Source organism: Pipistrellus hanaki (genome assembly GCF_964339955.1).
Source record: "Pipistrellus hanaki genome assembly, chromosome: 2".
Lineage (NCBI taxonomy): Eukaryota > Metazoa > Chordata > Mammalia > Chiroptera > Vespertilionidae > Pipistrellus > Pipistrellus hanaki.
Genome location: NC_140504.1, coordinates 32,367,368 through 32,389,035, shown reverse-complemented (window position 1 = coordinate 32,389,035; position 21,668 = coordinate 32,367,368). Strand labels below are relative to the sequence as shown.

The 21,668-nt window shown below is 37.2% G+C and overlaps 1 protein-coding gene across 4 annotated transcripts in view; it reads right to left on the bottom strand.

Moving 5' to 3' along the window:
* Positions 1–21,668, bottom strand: part of NAALADL2 (N-acetylated alpha-linked acidic dipeptidase like 2) — a 1,087,185-nt gene that overhangs the window by 284,722 nt on the left and 780,795 nt on the right. For all 4 annotated transcript variants that reach the window (XM_084874166.1, XM_084874168.1, XM_084874169.1 and 1 more), the window contains one exon: positions 9,735–9,878. In XM_084874166.1, coding sequence (XP_084730292.1) covers positions 9,735–9,878 — 144 coding nt within the window. The remainder of the gene's footprint in view (positions 1–9,734; positions 9,879–21,668) is intronic.

The window sequence follows — 21,668 nt, the reverse complement described above, 5'->3', positions numbered from 1 at the left end:
GGCCTGCTCTTCCCCAACTGCTCCCCCACCCCTGCTGGCCTGTATGCCCCCAAGAGACCCCCCCACCATCCTGATCGCCCCCAACTGCCCACCCCCTGCCAGCTTGACCACCCCACCGCCCCCCCTTGCCAGCCTGCTCACCCCTAACCGCCTCTGCCTCAGTCCTACCACCATGGCTTTGACCAGAAGAACTTCTGGAAGGTCTTTTGCTCTAATTAGCATATTACCCTTTAATTAGTATAGATGTTAGTTACAACTTTCTTATAGAAACATAATCATGCTTTTTGTCCCAATGTGATTGCTATATCCCCTCCCCACTCTAATTAATCAGGATCCATAACCTCCAAACACCAGGCAACCACAGAGTCAGCTCTTTTATTTCTTTGATTCTTTGTTCTGTGTTCAATCTTGCTTCTGGGTATTTGAAAATCTCTTTTATATTTGGTTTTGAAAACATTTTCCCTTCTATATTATACAGAGTTCCTAAACATTTATATCGATGATTTCATATTATCCTGTCCTCTCTACATTCTGAAGTCTTGAGAAAAAGAAGACAAGATGTTATTCTAAGAAGGATGCTGTATTTACATGGATTTTTGCTACTGATAGGACTTTCTTATACATCACTGGATAAATCCCAGATCTACATAATGGCTTGTGACATAGCAAAACACAGATTTTATCCAAATTTTATTTATATCTAAATATATTATGTTGATTCTAATAAGTATTGTTTTCTATTATTCCATATCCATCATTGTAAACAAATTGGAGAGTCCTTTTTCTTTCAATAGAAGCAGCTGAAGCCGGTTTGGCTCAGTGGTAGAGCATCAGTCTGTGGACTGAAGGGTCCCAGGTTCGATACCGGTCAAGGGCATGTACATTGGTTGCAGGCACATCTCCGGTAGGGGGTGTGCAAGAGGCAGCTGGTTGATGTTTCTTTCTCATCCACTTTTCTAGCTTTCTATCTCTCCCCCTTCCTCTCTGTAAAAAATCAATAAAATATATTTTTTAAAAAAGAAGTAGCACCATGATCGCATTTTCAATTTTAATAATGAATGTCAGTAAATTCTTACATAAACTTTCACTCTCATGATACATCTACTGCTCCTGGCATTGCTAATTTGAACAAACTATTGATAAAGCAATATTACTTTTCATAAAAATAACAGTAGCAATCCTGTGCTTTGGAACTTACCCTATAAGAATAATTAAACTCTTTGCAGTATAGTTTATATTAATATAAATTACAAAAAACAACCTAAGTATCCCAAACATGGAAATTACTAAGAAAGCATAATAAAATATCTGGCTGTTAAAATGTAAAATAATATTTAAGAACATGGCATATTATAAATGACAACAACATACAAAGAAGAACACATGGTAATTGAACTTGGTACAATGAGTGTGTTTGTGGGAAAAATATCCAAAAGGAAAGATTAATAAATGAAAGCATAATTGGTTTAGAAAAGCCACCTCCCATCTGCTGGGATGAAATGCTGTTGTAAAGAGGCCTGAACAAACCTAAACTCTTGGGTATTTCCTTCTCTCTTACACCTTCCCAAGGCTGGTAAAATTAAAACCTAAGAAGATTGTCACTTCATCAGACCACATTGAATCCCTGAAAATTAAGGATGCCTAGTGAACTGCCAAAAACAGAGGATAGTTTAGAATAGTTGCATAGAACCTGACAAAACATGGATTATCTCTCACTATACACATCAAGGAAGATATAAACAGGGGCCTAACTTCACTCTGTCCCCCTATAAGTCTCAGGAGGTATAGCTGATATGTTCATGGAAACATGATCTTCCACTAAAATGCCAATTTACCTGAGGTCCACAACACACATGAGAGAAAGTTAGTACAAAGAACACATAAACTACTCAAAGTAAAGACAATCACACACACAGTACGTTATTTTAAAATAAGCTTTGCAATTAAACTCAACATGGGAAGGAAGTATTAGCAATAAACAAATGACCAGATGAAATTTTTAAAAAGTGAAAATAAATAACAGGTATGGAAAATAGAATATGAAAATAGATATGCCAATAAATGGAATGAGTAGAGAGAGGTGGTAATGTTAACATAGGTAGTTATGAACAAAAGATGGGAACAAAGGGAACAAGACATTAAGCTATAGTACCTGGGAAGGGGAAACTTCAGTCACTTCCTGAGAGGGTAATTAAAACTCAATCTGGAGATTACTTATGAGATCCCAGCAAAACAGAATTAAAAGAACCAATATAATTGATTGCTATTCTTGTTTTATTTCTGCAAATAATCTAACTGAATTGAAACTGGACTTAATGCAGTACATAAATTGATCTTAATTTAACTCTTTAATAAAAATAAGGGTAATTGTAAGGGGAGAAATTGTGTTTAAATCAAAATGCCCAATTGTGGAGATTAGACTCTAGTTCAGTTAATTGTCTTCATTCTTTTTGTCTTTCAACTAGAAATTGAACTGGATTCTGAATTCTTCTAGTTTTCTTCAAGCACCCAAACTAATGTTTCATTTTTATCCCTTCTCTGACTTGGAATTACTGAGAACTAAAACTTTTTCCTAACACTGTGTATGCCATACAGAATGTACCTGAGCACCTGATGATATCACTAGAAAATGTTCAAACTTTAGACACGGAGGATCTTTCAGGTTGTCAATGCTTGCTTTTTTTTTTTTTTTTTTTCCATTCCAGCAAAATAAACTTTTGAGCCTTACATCTAAACGCATTTTCACCTTATTAATGGAGAAAATGGGACTTTTTTGGGGGTGGCGGGTGGGAGGGCTAGCAATCTGAATCTGTGGCAGTAACCTAATGTACATTCTTGTTAGTCTATAGTCTAATCACTGCCTCTTATTTAATTTCTTGGTCCTGCCAGATCTGTTTACCTAAGTACTACTCCATTTTAGAGAGGCCATAAGCCATGAATAATTCACAACCCTCAGATGGAGTTATCAGCAATGGTGCCAGGCCAGGCCTTTAGATGTGGTCTCACAGCCCTCACCCTAACACAGGGGGCTTTTTGCAAAGCCCATGAAAGGTCTGGAAGTATGATCCATATTTGGGGGACAAAGAAACCAAAGGGTATAAAAGGAAAGCTTCCTCCATATTGGCTTGCTCATGATTTGGAAACAGCCTCCCCTGAGTCCTGCACTAGTACAAGAGAAATATCTGAAAATAAATGGGGTTTTCCTGTACTCGTATTTTTCGATTGCCTGGTAAATTATTTAATATACAGCCTCCAAAACTGGTTTATAATTTGTTCTGATCATTAACCTCTATTTTTATTTTTTTCCTTTTGTTTTCATATGCATAAACCTTCTTAAATACTTGATTACTTGTTTACACAATATAAACTTCACTTTGGCAGCCCATTGCTGCCTCCTGAAATGACACTCAGCAGCTTAGTCGAACTGACTTGTCAATTGGGTGACACAAGATGGCTGAGCAGGTGAAGTGTGATGTGGTATATGGGCTTCACTTCTGGAATTGCTATTTAAAAGGCGGGATGAAGGGACCAAAATGTTGCTACTGAAAGATGCCCCCCCCCCCTTTTAAAATATATTTTATTGATTTTTTACAGAGAGAAAGGGAGAGGGATAGAGAGTTAGAAACATCGATGAGAGAGAAACATCGATCAGCTGCCTCCTGCAAAACGCCCACTGGGGATGTGCCCACAACCAACATACAGGTCCTTGACCGGAATCGAACCTGGGACCTTTCATTCCATAGACGGATGCTCTATCCACTGAGCCAAACCGGTTTCGGCAATGCTTTCCCTTTCTGCCCATGATATCCAGACAGACACAACCTGCTGCAGGAAGGGGATCTTAGGCTGCCCCCCTTGGCCTAATTTGAATTGAGTATGGTAAACAAGAAGGCTTCCGATGGGTGTGACACAGCTTTGTCCAGGGAAGCCGCCTCTCCAATTAAATCTTGGACACTATAAAGTCAGTCCCTCTCTCTATCATCTGGTTCTTACTTCTCATCATACTTTTAGTTGCTATAATTCTCTTCATTTTGGACCATGCTTTCTCAACCTTCTCGTCGAATCTGTCACCTCGAGGATATCCAATAGTGCCATCCTCTAGTCTAGACAGTGTGCATGCTGTCTTCCAAGGAGAGTAATAGACAGACCTGAAACTTACAAAACCCCTTTTCCCCATGTTTAGGGCCCCCTCCTCTTTTGACCCCCTTCTTCTTTTTGGCAGATAGCAAGTACCTCTGGGCCCAGGGGTAGGCAGGACTACACCTCTGATAAAAGCTGGAAGAAGCTACAAAAAATAAGCTCTCCATTCACCTCTCCTTGTAACATGCGAGGGCCCCAGATTCTTGAGTGGGGAATGTTAGCATAGGCAACTAGTTAGTTATTAACAAAGGAAGGAATCAGATGTAATCAGATATTAAGCCTGATTAACTAGGATGGGTCAGTTTCACAGTCACTCCAGACAGCCCAGTAGGCAGGAAAGCCTGGCTTTCCAATCTCCCCCAGGGAACAACCTGACTGTTACTGCAGAGTAATTGGGGGGATGAAGTAAACAGTGAAGGGGAAATTCCTCTGTGGAGGCTTGTGTAGTAGGAGCCAAAATGACCATAAAGCAGAGGAATCTAGCTTGGGAAAATCTGAGAAATAGGCCAGATAGGATAGGGGCACAAAACCCCTGAAGAAATTTAGATCAAAAGGATGAGCATAAATGCATCAGTAATCACATTAAATGTAGGGCTTGATGCTCCATTAAAATATGACCAGATTGTATTTTAAATACAAATTGATTGCTATTCATAACTCATGTTAAAAAGCAGAGATACAACAGGTTAAAAGTTTAAAAGATACAGCATAAAGTTACAAATAAAAAATGTAAGTGTAGTTAAGTTAAATCAGACAAATCAAATTTAAGACAAGCCTTAATATCTAAAAAAAAAAATTTATTTCATTTTATAAGTATTGCAACCAACCATGAAGATACAATATACAATATTCAAATTTATAAATATCTAAGAAATGGCCTAAAATATAAATATATCAAAAATTGGCAGAACTACTCAGTAAAGTCTGTACTCACAGTAAGCTATTTTAAACCTAATAATAAAATATAGAATATCTGAATGACTATATTTAGGAATTTAGTCTAAATGAATGCATATAGAACACTACACCTAACAACCACACAATACATATTTTTTTCTCCTTGGTCAAAAAGAAGATATCAAATAATTGAAATAAAAATAAAAATAAAGTAGAAACAATTCATTCTAAGTTGCTTGTACCACATACCACAATGCCAAGGAGCATGTAAGTGCCTAGAGTATGGTAGACAGACTTGGGAGAGGCTGTCCCATTAGAACACAGAGGGCTTTTCTATGGAGAGGATAGCATTTGCACTGAGCTTTAGGGAACACTTGGGTTTTGTTACATGGAAATACAAACGTGCAAGACCTATCTGGATAACACTGAATAGAATAATAGTGAGGAAAATCAGACGCCTGGAGGGAATAGCAGGATATAGAACCAGAAAGTCATTCAGGAATCTGGCAGTTTCTATGTTAGTAAATGACAATGCTAACCCATTGTGGAAAAATAAAAGGGGATCATCAAAATATAAAGATAGGGCTGTACTCTAAGGGATTTTTGTCACATTATATATACTATAAAGTTGAGTTGGAGCGACTATAATTTGAAAGGAGTGACAGGTGTTTGAGAAATAATGAGAGAAGAATGTAAGAACTTGTAAAAATTGCTGAGAAACATTGAACATTGGATAACACTTGTTAAAATAATTTTTCTTCAGAGTACACACCTCAGGTTGTCTTTAGGTCTTTTAACAAACACACAAATAAAACTCTAGACTGAATCAAAACTGAATCATTTCCTAAAACCAAAACTGTCGAGACAGAAAGCTGGGAGTCTGAAAAGTTCTGGGTGAGTGGCAGCTCTCTGTCTCCCTCAGTAAGCCCAGCCTGCACTCCCCAGGATACAGAGAATTGACTGTACTATCTGTTGACTTTGGACAATAGGTTCCCCACCTATGCTCACTCTGTTTAAGAGCCTTGATGGATAGTCCTTCAAAGTGATTTCTGAAGCTTTTTTTAGCTTTTGTCCAAGGACGTCAGGCTGGCAGCTCATGAAGGCTGATCTTTAGTTCCACGAATACTCTCTTATCAGTTTCCAGCTCAGACTCCCAGGTTCACTGTGCAGCTGACTGCTTGAAGAGCCATACAATCGGGGTGTCACCATCGCACAGTTCAGTGGCTCCTAACACACAGCTTATATTTGTCACAAGAGCGTCATTCACTGAAATTGTTTATATAAAGAACGGTCACCTTATCCAAATCCTATGCTATATGCAAGCTGTCTGAACACATTAAATTTTTATACCATGTTCTAGATATTTTATTACATGTCGATGGCCAAATATATTAAAGCCCACCCTTTTCTAAAACAAGCTTTCTTTTTTTTTTTTAGCTTATTTTTTTTTATGTCTTCTGAGGAATTCTCTTTTGGAGCTACTCTGGACAGGTTGATTGGTCTCATATGTAACCAAAATCAAACAAACAAACATACAAAAAACAATGCTGGATTAAACTGTACTAACATTTAATATAAATATAAATAATGGATATTTCCTGAAAAGCTAAAATGTACTACTTGCCAATAAATTTTAGTATAACAACAATTTTTGTGGATAATATGTTCAATTCATACGTAACTATGCTCAAGAAATGATAATATGTATATTCAAGTAGCTTTTCAGAACTTAGAAATATAAACCTTTGAAATATGTAAAAAGTATAAACAATATTATCTATAGATATTATATTTTAATAAATGTAATTTTCAGTAATATATATAATTTTGAATACAAATTAGTAACTATATATATACATACATATATATATATGTATATATATATATATGTGTGTGTGTGTGTGTGTGTATTTATATACATTACATGTACATCCCTATGAGGACAAATGACCCAAACTTACTTATGTAAAACTTATCACATCATCAACTGATGACATTAAGTTTTATGCAACTTAGAAATAGTCATTATTATATTCACCAAAAGTTATTAATAAAATATTTTCCCATTTGGATCACTTGCACAAGTTTTGGCTAGATCCCCAGTAAGGGGTATGCAGGAGGCAGCCGATGGATGTTTAACTCTCACATCTGTGTTTCTCTCTCACATCAGTATTTCTCTCCCTCTCTCTTCTTATCTCTCTAAAAGTTAATTTAAAATCTTAAAAAAAAAAAAAGAAAGAAAAGAAAAAGAAAGAAAAGCTTATGTGGTGTAGACAGAAATCTCTGAAGGACTAAAGGGTCTCAGATGCCTGGTTGGGATCTTAAAATGTCAAGGAATGAAATGTCAAGTTAATCGGTAGACTACTTAAGCCCAGTTGCCCTTAATATTTCTAGTTACAGAGAATCTGCATTCTGATTCAAAAGAGATTTATAAAATGTTCCTATAATTTAATTTTCATTATTGCCTTACAACCTAAAATGGCACTGTAAAGGGTGGCATTATGTACTACTGTGGCTGAAATAAAATGTCAAGACAATCAATATTTGGCCTAACAGGTCCAGAGGATAAATAGATAATTGTAAATATGCTTGCTGTTTCCTAGGTAATTACAGATTGTTTTAAATAAAGAATATGCTAATAAATAATTTTGATTTTTGCTCTTTGGAGATTTTGCTTTTCCTTCTGAGAAATATCTGAAGAGGATAAGTTTTCCTTCCTTTATTAACTGGCTGTAGTAAACTGTTCTCTACCTTAATAAAGAAGCACTGTGTGGTGGTTTCAGCAATGGGCTTTAACTGGTAAACTTCTCAATGACCCAAACAAGGTATACTAATAGCTCTAAAGCAGGCCTATCTTGCTGCTTCTTTAACACTAGAGTTATAAGCGGGTTTCAGTATATATCTCACTGTCTTCTAAGCTTCATATATGTGGCTAAATTATTGCAGAGATAAAACTGGAGATTGCTATTTTGCTTAGCTATGCCATCATTATGCAGGCATTTGCCAAATTGTGGAGCACATTGATATGGTTATTTGATGAGAAAGACAGCTGCTAGCATAACATTTTACAGTATACCGAAGTACTTAAATGTCCATCATGATTTAATTCTCAGAACCACTTGAGAAACTAGAACCTTAGATATCCTTCTGTAGGTGCAGACACAGAGGCTCTTGGAAGAGAGGTGGTGCAGGGTGCTGGTAAGTGGGATAACAGGTTACCAAGGACAGAGCATGGCAGGAACATATAGGGGGTCTGAATATTTGTTGACTTAACCAATTAATTAAATCTGGGCTTCAATCTAGTCTTATATGAAGCCCAGTGCTTTCCTTCCAATTAAACTATTATTACACTAGAGGCCTGATGCATGAAGATTCATGCAAGAATGGGCCTTCCTTCCCCTGGCTGCTTGCACCACCTTCGCTCCAGCCAGAGCCATCTTTCAACCTTCCCACACTGCCCAGAAGCCCAGAGCTGCTGGGTTGGTGTGGAATGCCTGCATCATCACCATGATGACAGCGCAAGTGTCCCACCCCTGGCTGCTCAGCACCTGTGTATGCAAATTAACCTGCCATATTTGTTGGGTTAATTTGCATACCCACTCCTCATTAGCTGGTTGTGTCACAAATGCACACTCAATTTGCATATTTCTCTTTTATTAATGTAGATTGTTGTTTATATATTTTAACAAATTGAGTCCATAATAAATTTGTGGGCTCAGAATAGAAGACAGAAAATACACACACACACACAAAAAAAATAAAAACTCCTCAAGGGCTTCTTCATTCCACTTTGAAGGCATAGGCTTATCATTGTTGTCTATATTTCCCACTTTTCTCAATCAAGAATCAGTTTAAGAAGCTCTCAATCTATAGGCCTTTGAAAAGTTGTATCTCTACCAGAGGGCAATTCTGAATGTATTCAGATTTTTTTTATGCTTCTTTGAAACATCTTTTTAATGCTTCTGTTGCCAAGAGATAAACAGATGAAATAAAACAAGGATAGTTAAGCCCCCAGGTCTGGACACAAAAACAGAGCCCCATAAGTTGAATTTCATAGCGATTAAATACAAATTTAACAATATGTAAAGAGAATCATCTCTCTAGAATTCTAATGCTGAAGCTGGAGGCAGAGAGAAAAGGCAGCAGAGCCTTCACCACTACAGGTAGTTTAATTTTTTCAGATTTATCCTATGTGGTCTAACAAGGCCTGACAAACTGCACTGCAGTACAAGAAACATCTCTCGGGCAATGATGTGTAAAGACAGAGGGATTTTTTAGTCAATTGCAGGAATTAGGCTTTAATGCTTTCTACTAAAGGACTTCATATCCCAGATAGCTGACTGCTATCCTCTGAATCTTGGCAGGCAACAAGCCTGCTGAAACCAGGAAGCTATGTTAAGCAGATTTTTCATGAAACTTACAAAATGCTTTATGTGCAAAGCTGCTTTTCTCTATTGCAGTCCAAATGTGTTCCCTCTTTTTTTTCAGTCCCTGAGTTTGGTAAACTTTAAGTCTTTTTCAAAATTGCCTTCCAAAAATATATCTTAAAGAGCCAGAGAAGGTAAAGGCTGTACCTTATAAAAATAAATGTGTTTTTTTTTAAGCACAATCCTGATCATGTCAATTTAAGAGATTAGAAATGATCACCATCCTTATAAAAAATTGTACAACACACAGACAGGCATCAAATACGTTACCATGAGGTGGAAGTTCTAGAGGGCGACAGACACCGTCTTTGGTTCCATTTTTGGACGAAGAGATCAGTTTTGCTACGAGTGCCGCTGAGATGGGCTGCACTAGTAGAGAGGTGAGGTTCCATCGGTTTTGTCTAAAGCTTCCAACTGCATTTAAAAGAGAAAGGTACAGAGTCCTTTGTTAAGATAAATGGGAAGAGACCAACCAATGAACCTATATGTATATGTGCATAATCCATGGACAATGGAGTGGTGAGGGCCTTGGGTGGGTGGGAAAGGGATGGAAAAGGTTAATGGGGCAAAAATGAGGACCTATGTCTAAAGATTAAAAAAACAATAAAAAATCAGGGGGAAAAAACACTGGAAGAAGAAGTTTTCTGTAGTATCTAAACTATGAGTGGCAAGTTTATATTGTTCATTTGTTTATTCCTTAGTTACACTCTACTAATTAAAAATGATTTAAAGTACTTAATATAAATTCAGTCCAAATACTATTATGCATCTTAGTAAATGATAGAAGCTTGTACACACACACACACACACACACACACACACACACACACACACAACTCCATTTGGAAAAATGACAATAAAGGAATTTAAAGAGCACAAATCCACATGGTCCAAGAGAATATAAAAGACAATAACAATAAGATGCTACAAGCTGTAAAGCAGATGAATAGTTGATAACAGACCAAGGAGACCAAAACCTAAGCCAGCAGAGGGGAGATGCTGAAAAGCAATTCAGTTTGTACCACAGAATGCAGCAAGGTGTAGTGATTGACAACACCTGCTACTGAGTGAAGTAGGGGCAAAGTAGGACTTGATGGAATTCTGATTGTGGGGGGATCTCTCTTCCTGACCCCTCAGTCACACTGTGGATGTGAACAGTGCCTATTCCTCCCTCCTTCACTTCAGCAGAAAACTGAGGTGGGATGCCAAGCAGAGAGACACCGGATATAGAAAACAGAGAGTCCAATACTTCAATGAGATGACTCTACTATTTCAGAGGCTCTGCAGATGTTTTACTCTCTTGACACCCAGAACTCTTCCTTCCAGTTAGGACAACAGAAAATTCGCTTCTAGTAAATATGACTTGGTCAACAGAGAATACATATATAAAAAACTTAAAATCTGAAGTCTACCAATAAAACCACTCATCCAAGGCATCTTATGTTAAAACCCGTCTGTAAATAAATTCCACCCATCCAAAGAACTTCAACCCAACTTAATTAATTCTGCCACTCTTAAAGGAACTCTCATCCAAGGACATTGCTAAAATGGCACACAGCCAGCAGACCTAGTGAGGAGACGAGTAGGAGGAGTCCAAAGGCTCAGGAGGGTGGTCTCCAGGAAGACAATAATGGAAATACTAGGTACGTGTTGCTGTAATGGGAGAACACATACAGTAAGATCAGAGTTAGCATGTGAAGAGATTCTAAATACAAAGAAAAAAAAATCTATGAAATGAGGCAACTATTAGCTGCAAAGGGAATTAAAAGATTTTCAAGAAAGAAATATAATCATCATACGATGTGAATAATACTGACATAGTCATAATAATATAAACTATGACCTTGTAAAACAAAAGCAATATTCTATAGGAAAAACAGATGAAAAAAGTCAAGGGTGAGGGTGCTTGTGAAAGAAAATTAAAAGATTTGTCTTCCATCTTGGTAAGTCAATATAATAGATAAAATTGAACCATGTTACCATGCTCTTTCAACAGAGAGGCAAATATATATAAAAAATGATAATTAACTAAAAACGTTGAAAGCAATTGAGTATTTACCTTTGGGAAATGGGAAAGGCCACAATGAAGTATGTGAGAAGGTGACATATTTTTATGGATTAAGCTTTGCTATATTTTACTATGTTCATATCTAAGTTTGAGAAAATAAAAATTAAGCACAAATAAAAAGGAAAAGCAGCATGATGACACAAATAAGGGAAAAATACACAATTACTCAGGGTAAAGAGAATGAAGAGAATAAACTGTGTGTAAGGATAGAACTAAAAGATACTTTATTCAGTTTATATATTATCTTCACTCAGAAACACACACACACACACACACACACACACACACACACACACACACACCAGAATGACTTTACCAGGCAGCCAATAATGTTTGCGAACAGAGAGCTCCATTTTTCAGAACTTTTATTAGGGAAAATAATTGCTAAAGTTTTCCTCAGAATTTAATTTGAAAGGACTGCAGGGGGTACAGAACTCAACCATACTGGTATCTAGGCTCCAGGAGGCAGATTATAAATGAGAAAATATGTTACAGAAGTTTTCCCTTAATTTATCAACTGCAAAACCACAAGGCTAAGAAATGATATTTAGCTTAGCCCTGTGGCAACCATAGAAGCCATGGCTTTGAAGAAGAAAAATAATGAAGATTCAAGCTTCGAATGGGTTTTGTTATATAAGCGCTCTGCTGCTCTCATAATTCAGTAACCCCTTTTATATGGATGTATGGCAGTGCATTTTGATCACAGTGTGGCTCACTGCTTCCCAGCCATTTACTTGTTCAAAAAGTATGAAGAGTTTCAACACGGCAATAGCAGAGCATTAAATTAGGTGTTGGTCCCTCTAGGTGGGGGTCCTGGGACTGTACAGGTTGCATGGCCATGAGCCTGGTTCACACAGAAGATGCTGGTAGCAATATAGCTTGCTGAGATAAACGAAAGGGAATTCTTAGGCCACAAGGAAATTGCTCTCAACCACAAATGAGCAGCCCTGTGTCTGCCGCTCTGGGCTCTACCTGGACCCACAGTGATAAAAATCTCAAGGCATCAATGGTGTGCACAGAGCGGAAAGCCTTTGTACGACCATCTCCTCTGCTTTGCCCAGCATGTATTTTTTTCCCCTCAGCCATTGCCTTTGAAACTTTTAGTATACACCAGACAATGAAATACTGTAGTCCTCCTTATCTGCAGTTTTCCTTTTCAGGGTTTCAGTTACCCACAGTTAACTGAGGTCTGAAAATATTAAATGGAAAAATTCATGCCTGGTTGGCATGGCTTGGTGGGTAAGCAGCTACCTATGAACAAGGAGGTCACAGTTGAATTCCCGGTCAAGGAATATGCCAGGGCTGCAGTCTCTGATCCCAATGATTCTCTCTCTTGGTCCCTCTCCCCTCCTCTCTGAAATCAATAACATTTTTTAACAAGAACATTCCAGAAATAAAAAAATGTATAATTTTTAAATTGAGCATCATTCTGAGGAGCATAATGAAATATCTCCCCATTCTGCTCCATTCGGCCTGAGAAGTGAGTCATCCCTTTGTCCAGCATCTTCACACTTGTATGATCCCCGCCTTTTAGTAACCTCTCAGCTACCTCAGACAACAAAGAGAGAAAGACCACATTCACATAACTCATCTTACAGTATATTGTTATAATGGTTCTATTACATAATTGTTATTGTTATTAATCTCTTACTATTCTGAAGTTATAAATTAAACTTTATCACAGGCATGTATCTACAGAAAAAAACAAAACAGTAATATATAGTGTTTGGTAGTATCTGCAGTCCACTAGAGATCTTAGAACATTGACCTGGGAATGGAGTGACTACTGTAGTATTTATGAGAAATGAGTCATCTGTTATTTTGAAGTTTTTGTAGATGTTAGGTGCTGACACATTACCAACACAAAATGAAACTTCTTGAAAAGCTGCATGATTTCACCTCTCCCCAGCTCAAATACAGAACTCTACCTTGCCATTCAAGGCCCTTCACAATCTCCGACCTATACTTCCAACATTGTTTCCCATTATTCCTCTTCATGCATCTCATCCTAAAACCAGCAGTGCCCCTACATATTCTGTGATTTACATCTTCCATTTCTTGTGTAAGCCCATCCATCCATTTCACTTTCGTTTCTCCTGCATCACACATGTCAGGCTCTAACTTACAAGTCACTTTCTGGAAGCTTTCTCTGACACCCTCCTGCTTATGTGATATAGCTGTACCTTTTTTGTAGTGTTCACCATATCTAATTAACAATAACACTTTGTAATAAACACTTTGGTTTTCCCTCCAAAGGCTAAATTCATTGAAGGCAAAGAACCAAGTCTTCTTCCTCATTGTATGCTACTCAAAACCAAGTGGACTGTGAGGAACATAAGAGGAGCTCAATAATTACTAGGAAAACAAAAGAAGGAATCAATAATTCTTTGAAAGGTAGTTTCAATGCCTTTGTTTTACTGAATGCCTAAAAAATGGATCACAAGTATAACCAAAGAATAAATTATGATTTTATTAGGCTCATGCTTGCTATATGTGGATGCTTTCTCCCCAGCTAATTGCTCTCCCACAGCAGACCTATTACATAGGTTTTCAAAACCCAGATGTCTCCAGCAACCAAGTCTCACTGATTATCCTTGCTCTGAAATTATGTTTTATGGGATATATATATATATATATATATATATATATATATATATAGTATATTTTATTGATTTTTTTAGAGAAGAAAGTAGAGGAATAGAGAGTTAGAAACATCGATGATGAGAAAGAAACATCAATCAGCTGCTTCCTGCAAACTCCCCACTGGGGATTTGCCCGCAACCAAGGTACATGCCCCTGTCCAGAATCAAACCTGGGACGTCTTAGTCCACAGGCCAAAGCTTTCTCCACTGAGCAAAATCGGTTTTGGCTAAAAAATATTTTGATTACTGAAACCATCTTTGAGATATATTTATCTGTTAGGAAAAATCAATAACTGCATCTTTTTTCTCTCTGAAATGTTCTATTAAACATAAGAAATAATGCATTCACAAGTTAAATATCAGTGAACCTTAGACCATACTCAAACATAGACAAATCTTGATTTGTTGTGCTGCATAACTAACAGACTTGCATTCATTTCAAAATATCTGAAATGGCTCATTAATTTTTCACCTTCGGCTTAATAGAAATTTGACAAACAATTCACATCTGAGAGCTGATACTAAAAAGCAGGACTTTACACAACACTAAGAATAAATTATGGACAGAAGGTATTGTTTTTTCTTAAAAACTTGTTTATTGAAGAAAATCTTAGAGAATAATTACTGTATCTTACATTATTAAGAGACTCTGAATAATATCAAACACATGTGCAATTTTTATTAAGTTATATTTTAAGGCACATTAATTAACTATAAGAATCCATTGGCTATGAGTTGAAAATCAGGAAGATTATATGGCTTGATGAAAAGTGAACATACAGAAAAGATTTTGATCTTACATTCCAGCACTCTAACTTGTAGGTTGCAGCAATTATAGAATACCCTGCATGTTGTGTATGCTCAATAAAGACTGACACTAAATTTTATTTCAACAGCTAAGTAGTTCTCTCTACACCTTATGCACTCTTTGTAACTCAGATAAAGATCCAAATTGATCCATCTCTTCAATAATATTGTCCCTGGTACAATGTCACATGCATCTATAGAAAGATGAAATTGGCCAGGCAGGTATGACTCAGTGGTTGAGTGTCATGGTTTGATTTTTGATCTGGGCACATGCCTGGGTTGCAGGCTTGAACCATAGTGGGGGTATATAGGAGGCAGTTGATCAATGACTCTCTCACACCATTGATGCATCTGTCTTTCTCTCCCTTTCCCTTCCTCTCTGAAATCAATAAAGATATATTAAAAAGAAAGACAAAATTGGCTAAAGAGTCCCAACTTTGACTCCATTGCGGTCTCATTGTTTGAAATGTAACATATAAATGATTTCATTAGAATAATGTTGTCTTTTCCATCTACAACAGTGGAACAAACAAGGTGACATGGAATGACATTATGCTAATTTACTGAAATAAAGAGTACATTATCTCAAGAGGCCCAGAGTCTGAACCACAGTTGGTGAAACTTAGAGGTAATTAGGTTAAAAATAAGTAAAATGCGTTCCACTGGGACATATTTAACAGCTTTTGCATTATGCTTTTCAAACTGTTGATGCCCACTTCAATCACATCTGGTTATGTGTGTAAAGAAAGCATTCACTCTTAGCTGCAGGCCCTTTGTGTGTGTCAAGATGGAATTATTTTAAACTCAACTGAAAAATTAGTGTATACAGCAAATGCTATTTACTTTTAGAAACTAGATATCTTAGACACTGGGATCTATAGAATTAAGGCACCATTAAGATGAGATAATGTAAAAAAAATGTTCTGGTAAAAAAAAAAAAAGCCTTTTGTGGATCACTGATGAGAATATGTTCCCATTGACAAGGATAGCACAATTTCTGTATAACTCAACCCTCAGCAACTGACCATGCGTGTGCATGTGTGTGTGGTGTGTGTGTGTGTGTGTGTGTGTCTGTGTGTGTCTGTGTGTGTCTGTGTGTGTTAGTATGAGATCCATGAGACATAATAGTGTAAGAATAAGTCCTATAGATCCTTTCTCTTCAATGTGTAGTCCCTGGACTAATAGCATTATCTGGGAACTCATTACAAATGCAGAATCTCAAGCCCCAGTCCAGACCTTCTGAATCAGTATCTCTAGTCTAAGACCTCAAGGTGACTCATTTGAATATTACGTAAACAACTCATCTAAATCATTATATATTTTACACGATTTTTGTAGCAAAGAAGATATAGAAAGCACTTTTTCCTCCAGAATTAAAGGTGACAGAATATTTGACTATATCAATAAACCCCAAATCAATGGTTTTCTGAGTTTTCTTCAAAAAGGGTAACCAGTCTGTGCATATGAAGATTTTTTACAGAGAGAAAGAGATTCTGTATAGCAAGTTTTTAAATTGGATTGAGAGCATTTCTTTTTGCTTTTGTCTTTTTACAAAAAAAATCTGGTGATTTAAAGATCAAAATTACATTGACAACACTTTATTTTAACCACAGATAAATACTTTAATCACTAACTGATTTGACTTTTTTCTCTCTAGGTTTTAACTATTTTAAATAACTAAAGGCTCAGTGCATAGCTTTGTGCATTGGTGGCCTGGCCTGTGGGGATCAGGCTGAAACTGGCTCTCCAGATTGCAAGAGGGTGGAGGCCAGGCCAATGAACCCCACAGGTGAACAATTGAGGCTGGAGAGGGACCACAGGAGTGCTCCAGGGTGTGTCCAGCCCGTCTCTCCCAGTCCTGATCTACTGGACCCTAACAGCAAGCTAACCTACTAATCGGAGCATCAGAACCCTGGTGGGTAGTGAACATCAGACATACTAGTCAAATGGTCGAATGGCCAAACAGAAACTTAGCATATTAGGTTTTTATATATATACTAGAGGCCCAATGCATGAAATTTGTGCAAGAATAGGCCTTCCTTCTCCCAGCTGCCAGCACTGGCTTTCCTCTGGCATCCAGAATCGGGATTTCCCTCCTTTAGCAGCGGCACGCACATATCCTGGACCTGGACTGGCTTCCCCCAGGCCGCCGTCAGTTACCCAGGACCTGGGCTAGCTTTCCCCAGGCTGTCTGCAGGCATCCAGGACCCAGCTGGCTTTCCTCCACCCTCAACTTCATCAGGAAGAACATCCTGCATGATGTCAGGAAGACATCTGTATATTAGCATATTACCCTTTTATTATTATAAACTAGAGGCCCGATGTACAAAATCCGTGCAAAGGGAGAACTTCCTTCCCCCAGCTGCTGGCACTGGTTTCCCTCTGATATCTGGGACCTGGGGCCCAGGCTTCTATCTGGCTGCCAACAGACATCTGGGACCTGGGCTTCCCTCGCAGCCCTGGCTTTGTCCAGAAGGTCATCTGGAAGGACGTTCATATGGACACCCGGTCTAATTAGCACATTATGATTTTATTATGATAAATATATAGATTATAGCAAGTGATTGACCAATCTAAAGTATAAATGCATCCATTTTCTAAAGAACGAAGCAATCAGAGACCTTAAAAAGCAGAGATTTAAAAAACACATATTTTGTGTTGCACTTTTGTGAAAAAGACCTGAATATTTGATGAACAAGTTGCTATCCGTGATGTTATCCCAGATTATGTATTTTGTTTGACTTTCTCCAGAGGACTGCCGGTTTGACAGAAATCAGACCATTAAATAACTGGCAAAGATGTTTCACTTTTATTTTAGCTCACTAAATTTATAGTTATTTCCCCTAACTGACCAGTGCACTAAATTGGCTATCATTATTTTGTTGTCCTTGTAAATAGAGCTAACTGATCTTTTATTATTTCAGTATCTCATAAACTGCTGGTGACAAATACCACTATCTATCCTCAAATTAGTCACGTTCAGTGCTGTGCTGTTTAGATTGTTATTAAAAAGGAAATGCTTAACACTTACATGTGCTTTGTGCTATTACAACCTTCTCAGAGCTCCTTAGCACTCTGTCTATCTATCTATGTATATACATTTACACACACATATATATAAATTCATATACAAAATAGGATTTTTATTTTATTTTATTTTTTAATATATTTTATTGATTTTTTTTTACAGAGAGGAAGAGAAAAGGGTAGATAGAAACATCGATGAGAGAGAATCATCGATCAGCTGCCACCTGCACACTCCCTACCGGGGATGTGCCCGCAACCAAGGTACATGCCCTTGACTGGAATCAAACCCAGGACCTTTCAGTTCGCAGGCTGACGTTCTATCCACTGAGCCAAACCGGTTTCAGCCAAAATAGGATTTTTATTAGTTATAGTTATTCTTATAATTAAAATTAAAATTACTATTTTTTGAAATTATATTATATTTCTTATCTCCTCTTAAATCAATATGAGTTGTAGGTGTAAAAACTGACTGATGTCATTTTCCTCAACTCTTAGATGTCAGGTACTCTGGGAAGCTTAGTCCTTGTATGTGGCCCCAACATAAACCCTTGTTTACACATTTAGTAGACACTGCTCTGTTCTAATTTCCTTTTTTTTTCAGCTCACTGTCCAGAATGTAAACTTCTTGAGGGCCAATGTGTATCCCCAGGGTTAATCACACATTGCATAGTAAAAAAGAAGCAACTCAGGCCAAAACCAGTTTGGCTCAGTGGATAGTCTGCCTGCGGACTGAAAGGTCCCAGGTTTGATTCTGGTCAAGGGCATTTACCTTGATTGCAAGACATCCCCATTAGGAGGTGTGCAAGAGGCAGCTGATTGGTGATTCTCTCTCATTGATGTTTCTAACTCCATCTCTCTCTCTTCCTTTCTGTATAAAATCAATAAAATATATTTAAAAAAAAAAAGAAGGGGCTCAGTGACTGTCTTGGGATGAATGGTCATCCGATGCTGAAGTGAATAATTTTGAGTCCATGAGTAATTCTATTTAATACATAAGCCTACAACTCATGATCTGAAACTTGTAATCACAAACATCGTAAGAATGAAAACACAGGTGGTCTCATTTTATTTCATTGGTCCTCTCTTCAGCTAAAGCAACCTGCCATGTTCCATAGTAATTGTTATTTTAATTATTAGTTAAGGCATTGTACAAGTAATCATATTTACCTTCACATGAGCATAATATCTAATTGTATTATTCACTGAAATCTGGTAAGTCCTATAATTGAATTGATTGTTATTTACAGAATTATGGGGATATATTTTCATAAATATTTTAAATGTTTTTTTATGTTTTTAAAACACATTACTATAATAACTTTCAAAGCCCATTCCTATGTTTCAGGTAAATGATGGTCATCATTACAACATCTCTAAAGACATTTTTGTAGTCTGATCCTTTCTTCTCATGAAACAGGACTTCCTTTAGCATAGGTTTATCTCACTGAGTTTATATTTAGAAATTTGTCATTTTAAGTAAAAATTAAATGTACAACAGCAGTGGTGATATTCAGATATTGACAAATATTTTCTTAATTCTATTGCAGAAGAATAATTGGTTATGAGAACTGATTTCCTGTTTCACATAATTTTAAATATTCCTATTCTTTTGTATTCATCATTTATCTATACTGAGACTATTTAATTTCCAAAGTTTTTTAAGAACATGGACATTTGGAAATAAACCATAAGTTATATGATAAGAGAAACAAATTAAAAGACAGATAAAATATCCAGTTTGTGCTTTACTTCCAGGAGACTAGCATAGATTCATAACTGGAATAATTGGCCATCTGCACATCACATAGCAGCAACACAATTCTCTTGAGAGGCATTCCCCCGAGAAGTTTTCCATCTCATACTTGAAGGGAATGAACATTGGAATGATTTGCAGTTTTGAGTTTTAGAGAAAAAGTCGTGTGTGTGTGTGTGTGTGTGTGTGTGTGTGTTTAAGATAGCGAATAAACTGTGTGGATGTGCCTTATCCATTTACTGGGGTTGTGAAAATATGCAACATTAATTTACAATACTAAAATTATTTATATCAGATTACAATAACATCATGTTATTTTATGAGGTTAATTAGATGAATAGACAGAAAACCAATGCTTTATTTCTGAATTTATGTATTTTTCATTTGTTTTCTAATAATAAAATTGGGAAATCGTTAATACTTGCTCTCTTGACTTAGATGTTAGATCACATGAGCTATCACATATGGAATGCTCCCCACCCTTTTATGGCTTCTTGTACATTTTCTGTTTCTGACATGGAAATGAGGAGATAGAACCTAGATAGCTAGGGACTGGACCAAAGAGGGGAAGCTAAATAGAGGAGTCTGGCAGCAACATGATACAGTTTGCTGGCTCCTGCTGGCCCTGCCTCGTTCCAGAAAACAAACAAACAAACAAACAAACAAACAACAACTGGAACAAACAGGATGACCTAGGGTTGAACCTGGTGGGATGGGGACGTGTGAGTCTGGATGGGAAGGGACAGTAACATCAGACCGGAAGTGACAGTCCCAAATCAGGTCCCATCTGCCAGCCAGAACTCACAATCTAAAATGATTGGATGTTACATGGAATACCTTGAAAAGATCAATCAAAAGCTATCAAGGTACAGTGGTGGCTCACACAACGAACTTAATTCGTTCCAGGAGCAAGTTTGTTATGCGAAAAGTTCGTTATGTGAAACGTGTTTTCCATAACAATACATGTTAAAAAAAATAATTCGTTCTGTAGCATAAAATATGCTAAGATGACATAAAAAAAGATAATTTTTTGTTATTATTTTTATTTAGATACATCTAAAAACATATATTTTTTTTTAAAAAAACACACATTTTTTTAAATTTTAAGACAGACTAAGTAGAGTCTACCGAATCTTGCACATCTTCATCCATTTTCTGCTTTTTGGCCGATGGTTTCATGAAAAACCTGTCCAAAGTCCTTTGTTTTTCTCTTTTCTCCAACATCTGCCGGAAATAACGGACAAGAGTATCGGAGTAAAGATCGTTGATCCTGTTTGCTTCAGCTGAATCCGGATACAGTGTATTGAGTTTAACTTAAAAGGACGACTGCCGTGATACGTGCGTGATTTAATTCGTAATGAAGAACGATTGCCGCGATACGTGCTTAATTAAGTTAAGCGCAGTGACTAACGACTGCCTGCAGTGCCTGCGCGGAAGGATGCAATACATCGGCAGCGATCGTGGAAGCTCGGGCGAAGCAGTCGTGGAAGCTCGGGCGACTTCGTTGTGTGAAACGAAGTTCGTTGTATGAATCATGAAATGAAGTTCGTTGTGTGCAGTGTTCGCTGTGCGAGGCGTTCTTTATGCGAGGCACCACTGTATACATATATCCATAGACAAAGAGCTTCAGCAGTAATCCTCTTTGGGCAGCCTTCCAGCTTCCTCTTGATGCACTGAGTGTCAGTCTCTCAATAATATTTGCTTCTGCATGCTGTCTTTACCCTTAAATTCATTCTTTGATTTTTTTGAGACAAAGAACTCAGACAGAATACTGCATTTTGGTTTTAGGAACACTGAACCAAGGAAGGGACACTAGCCTGAAGTCCAAAGACCAATATCTGGTCACTCAGGGAAAGTTTTCACCTATTTTATAGCCTTAAAGTGATCATATATGCAATGTGTAAGGA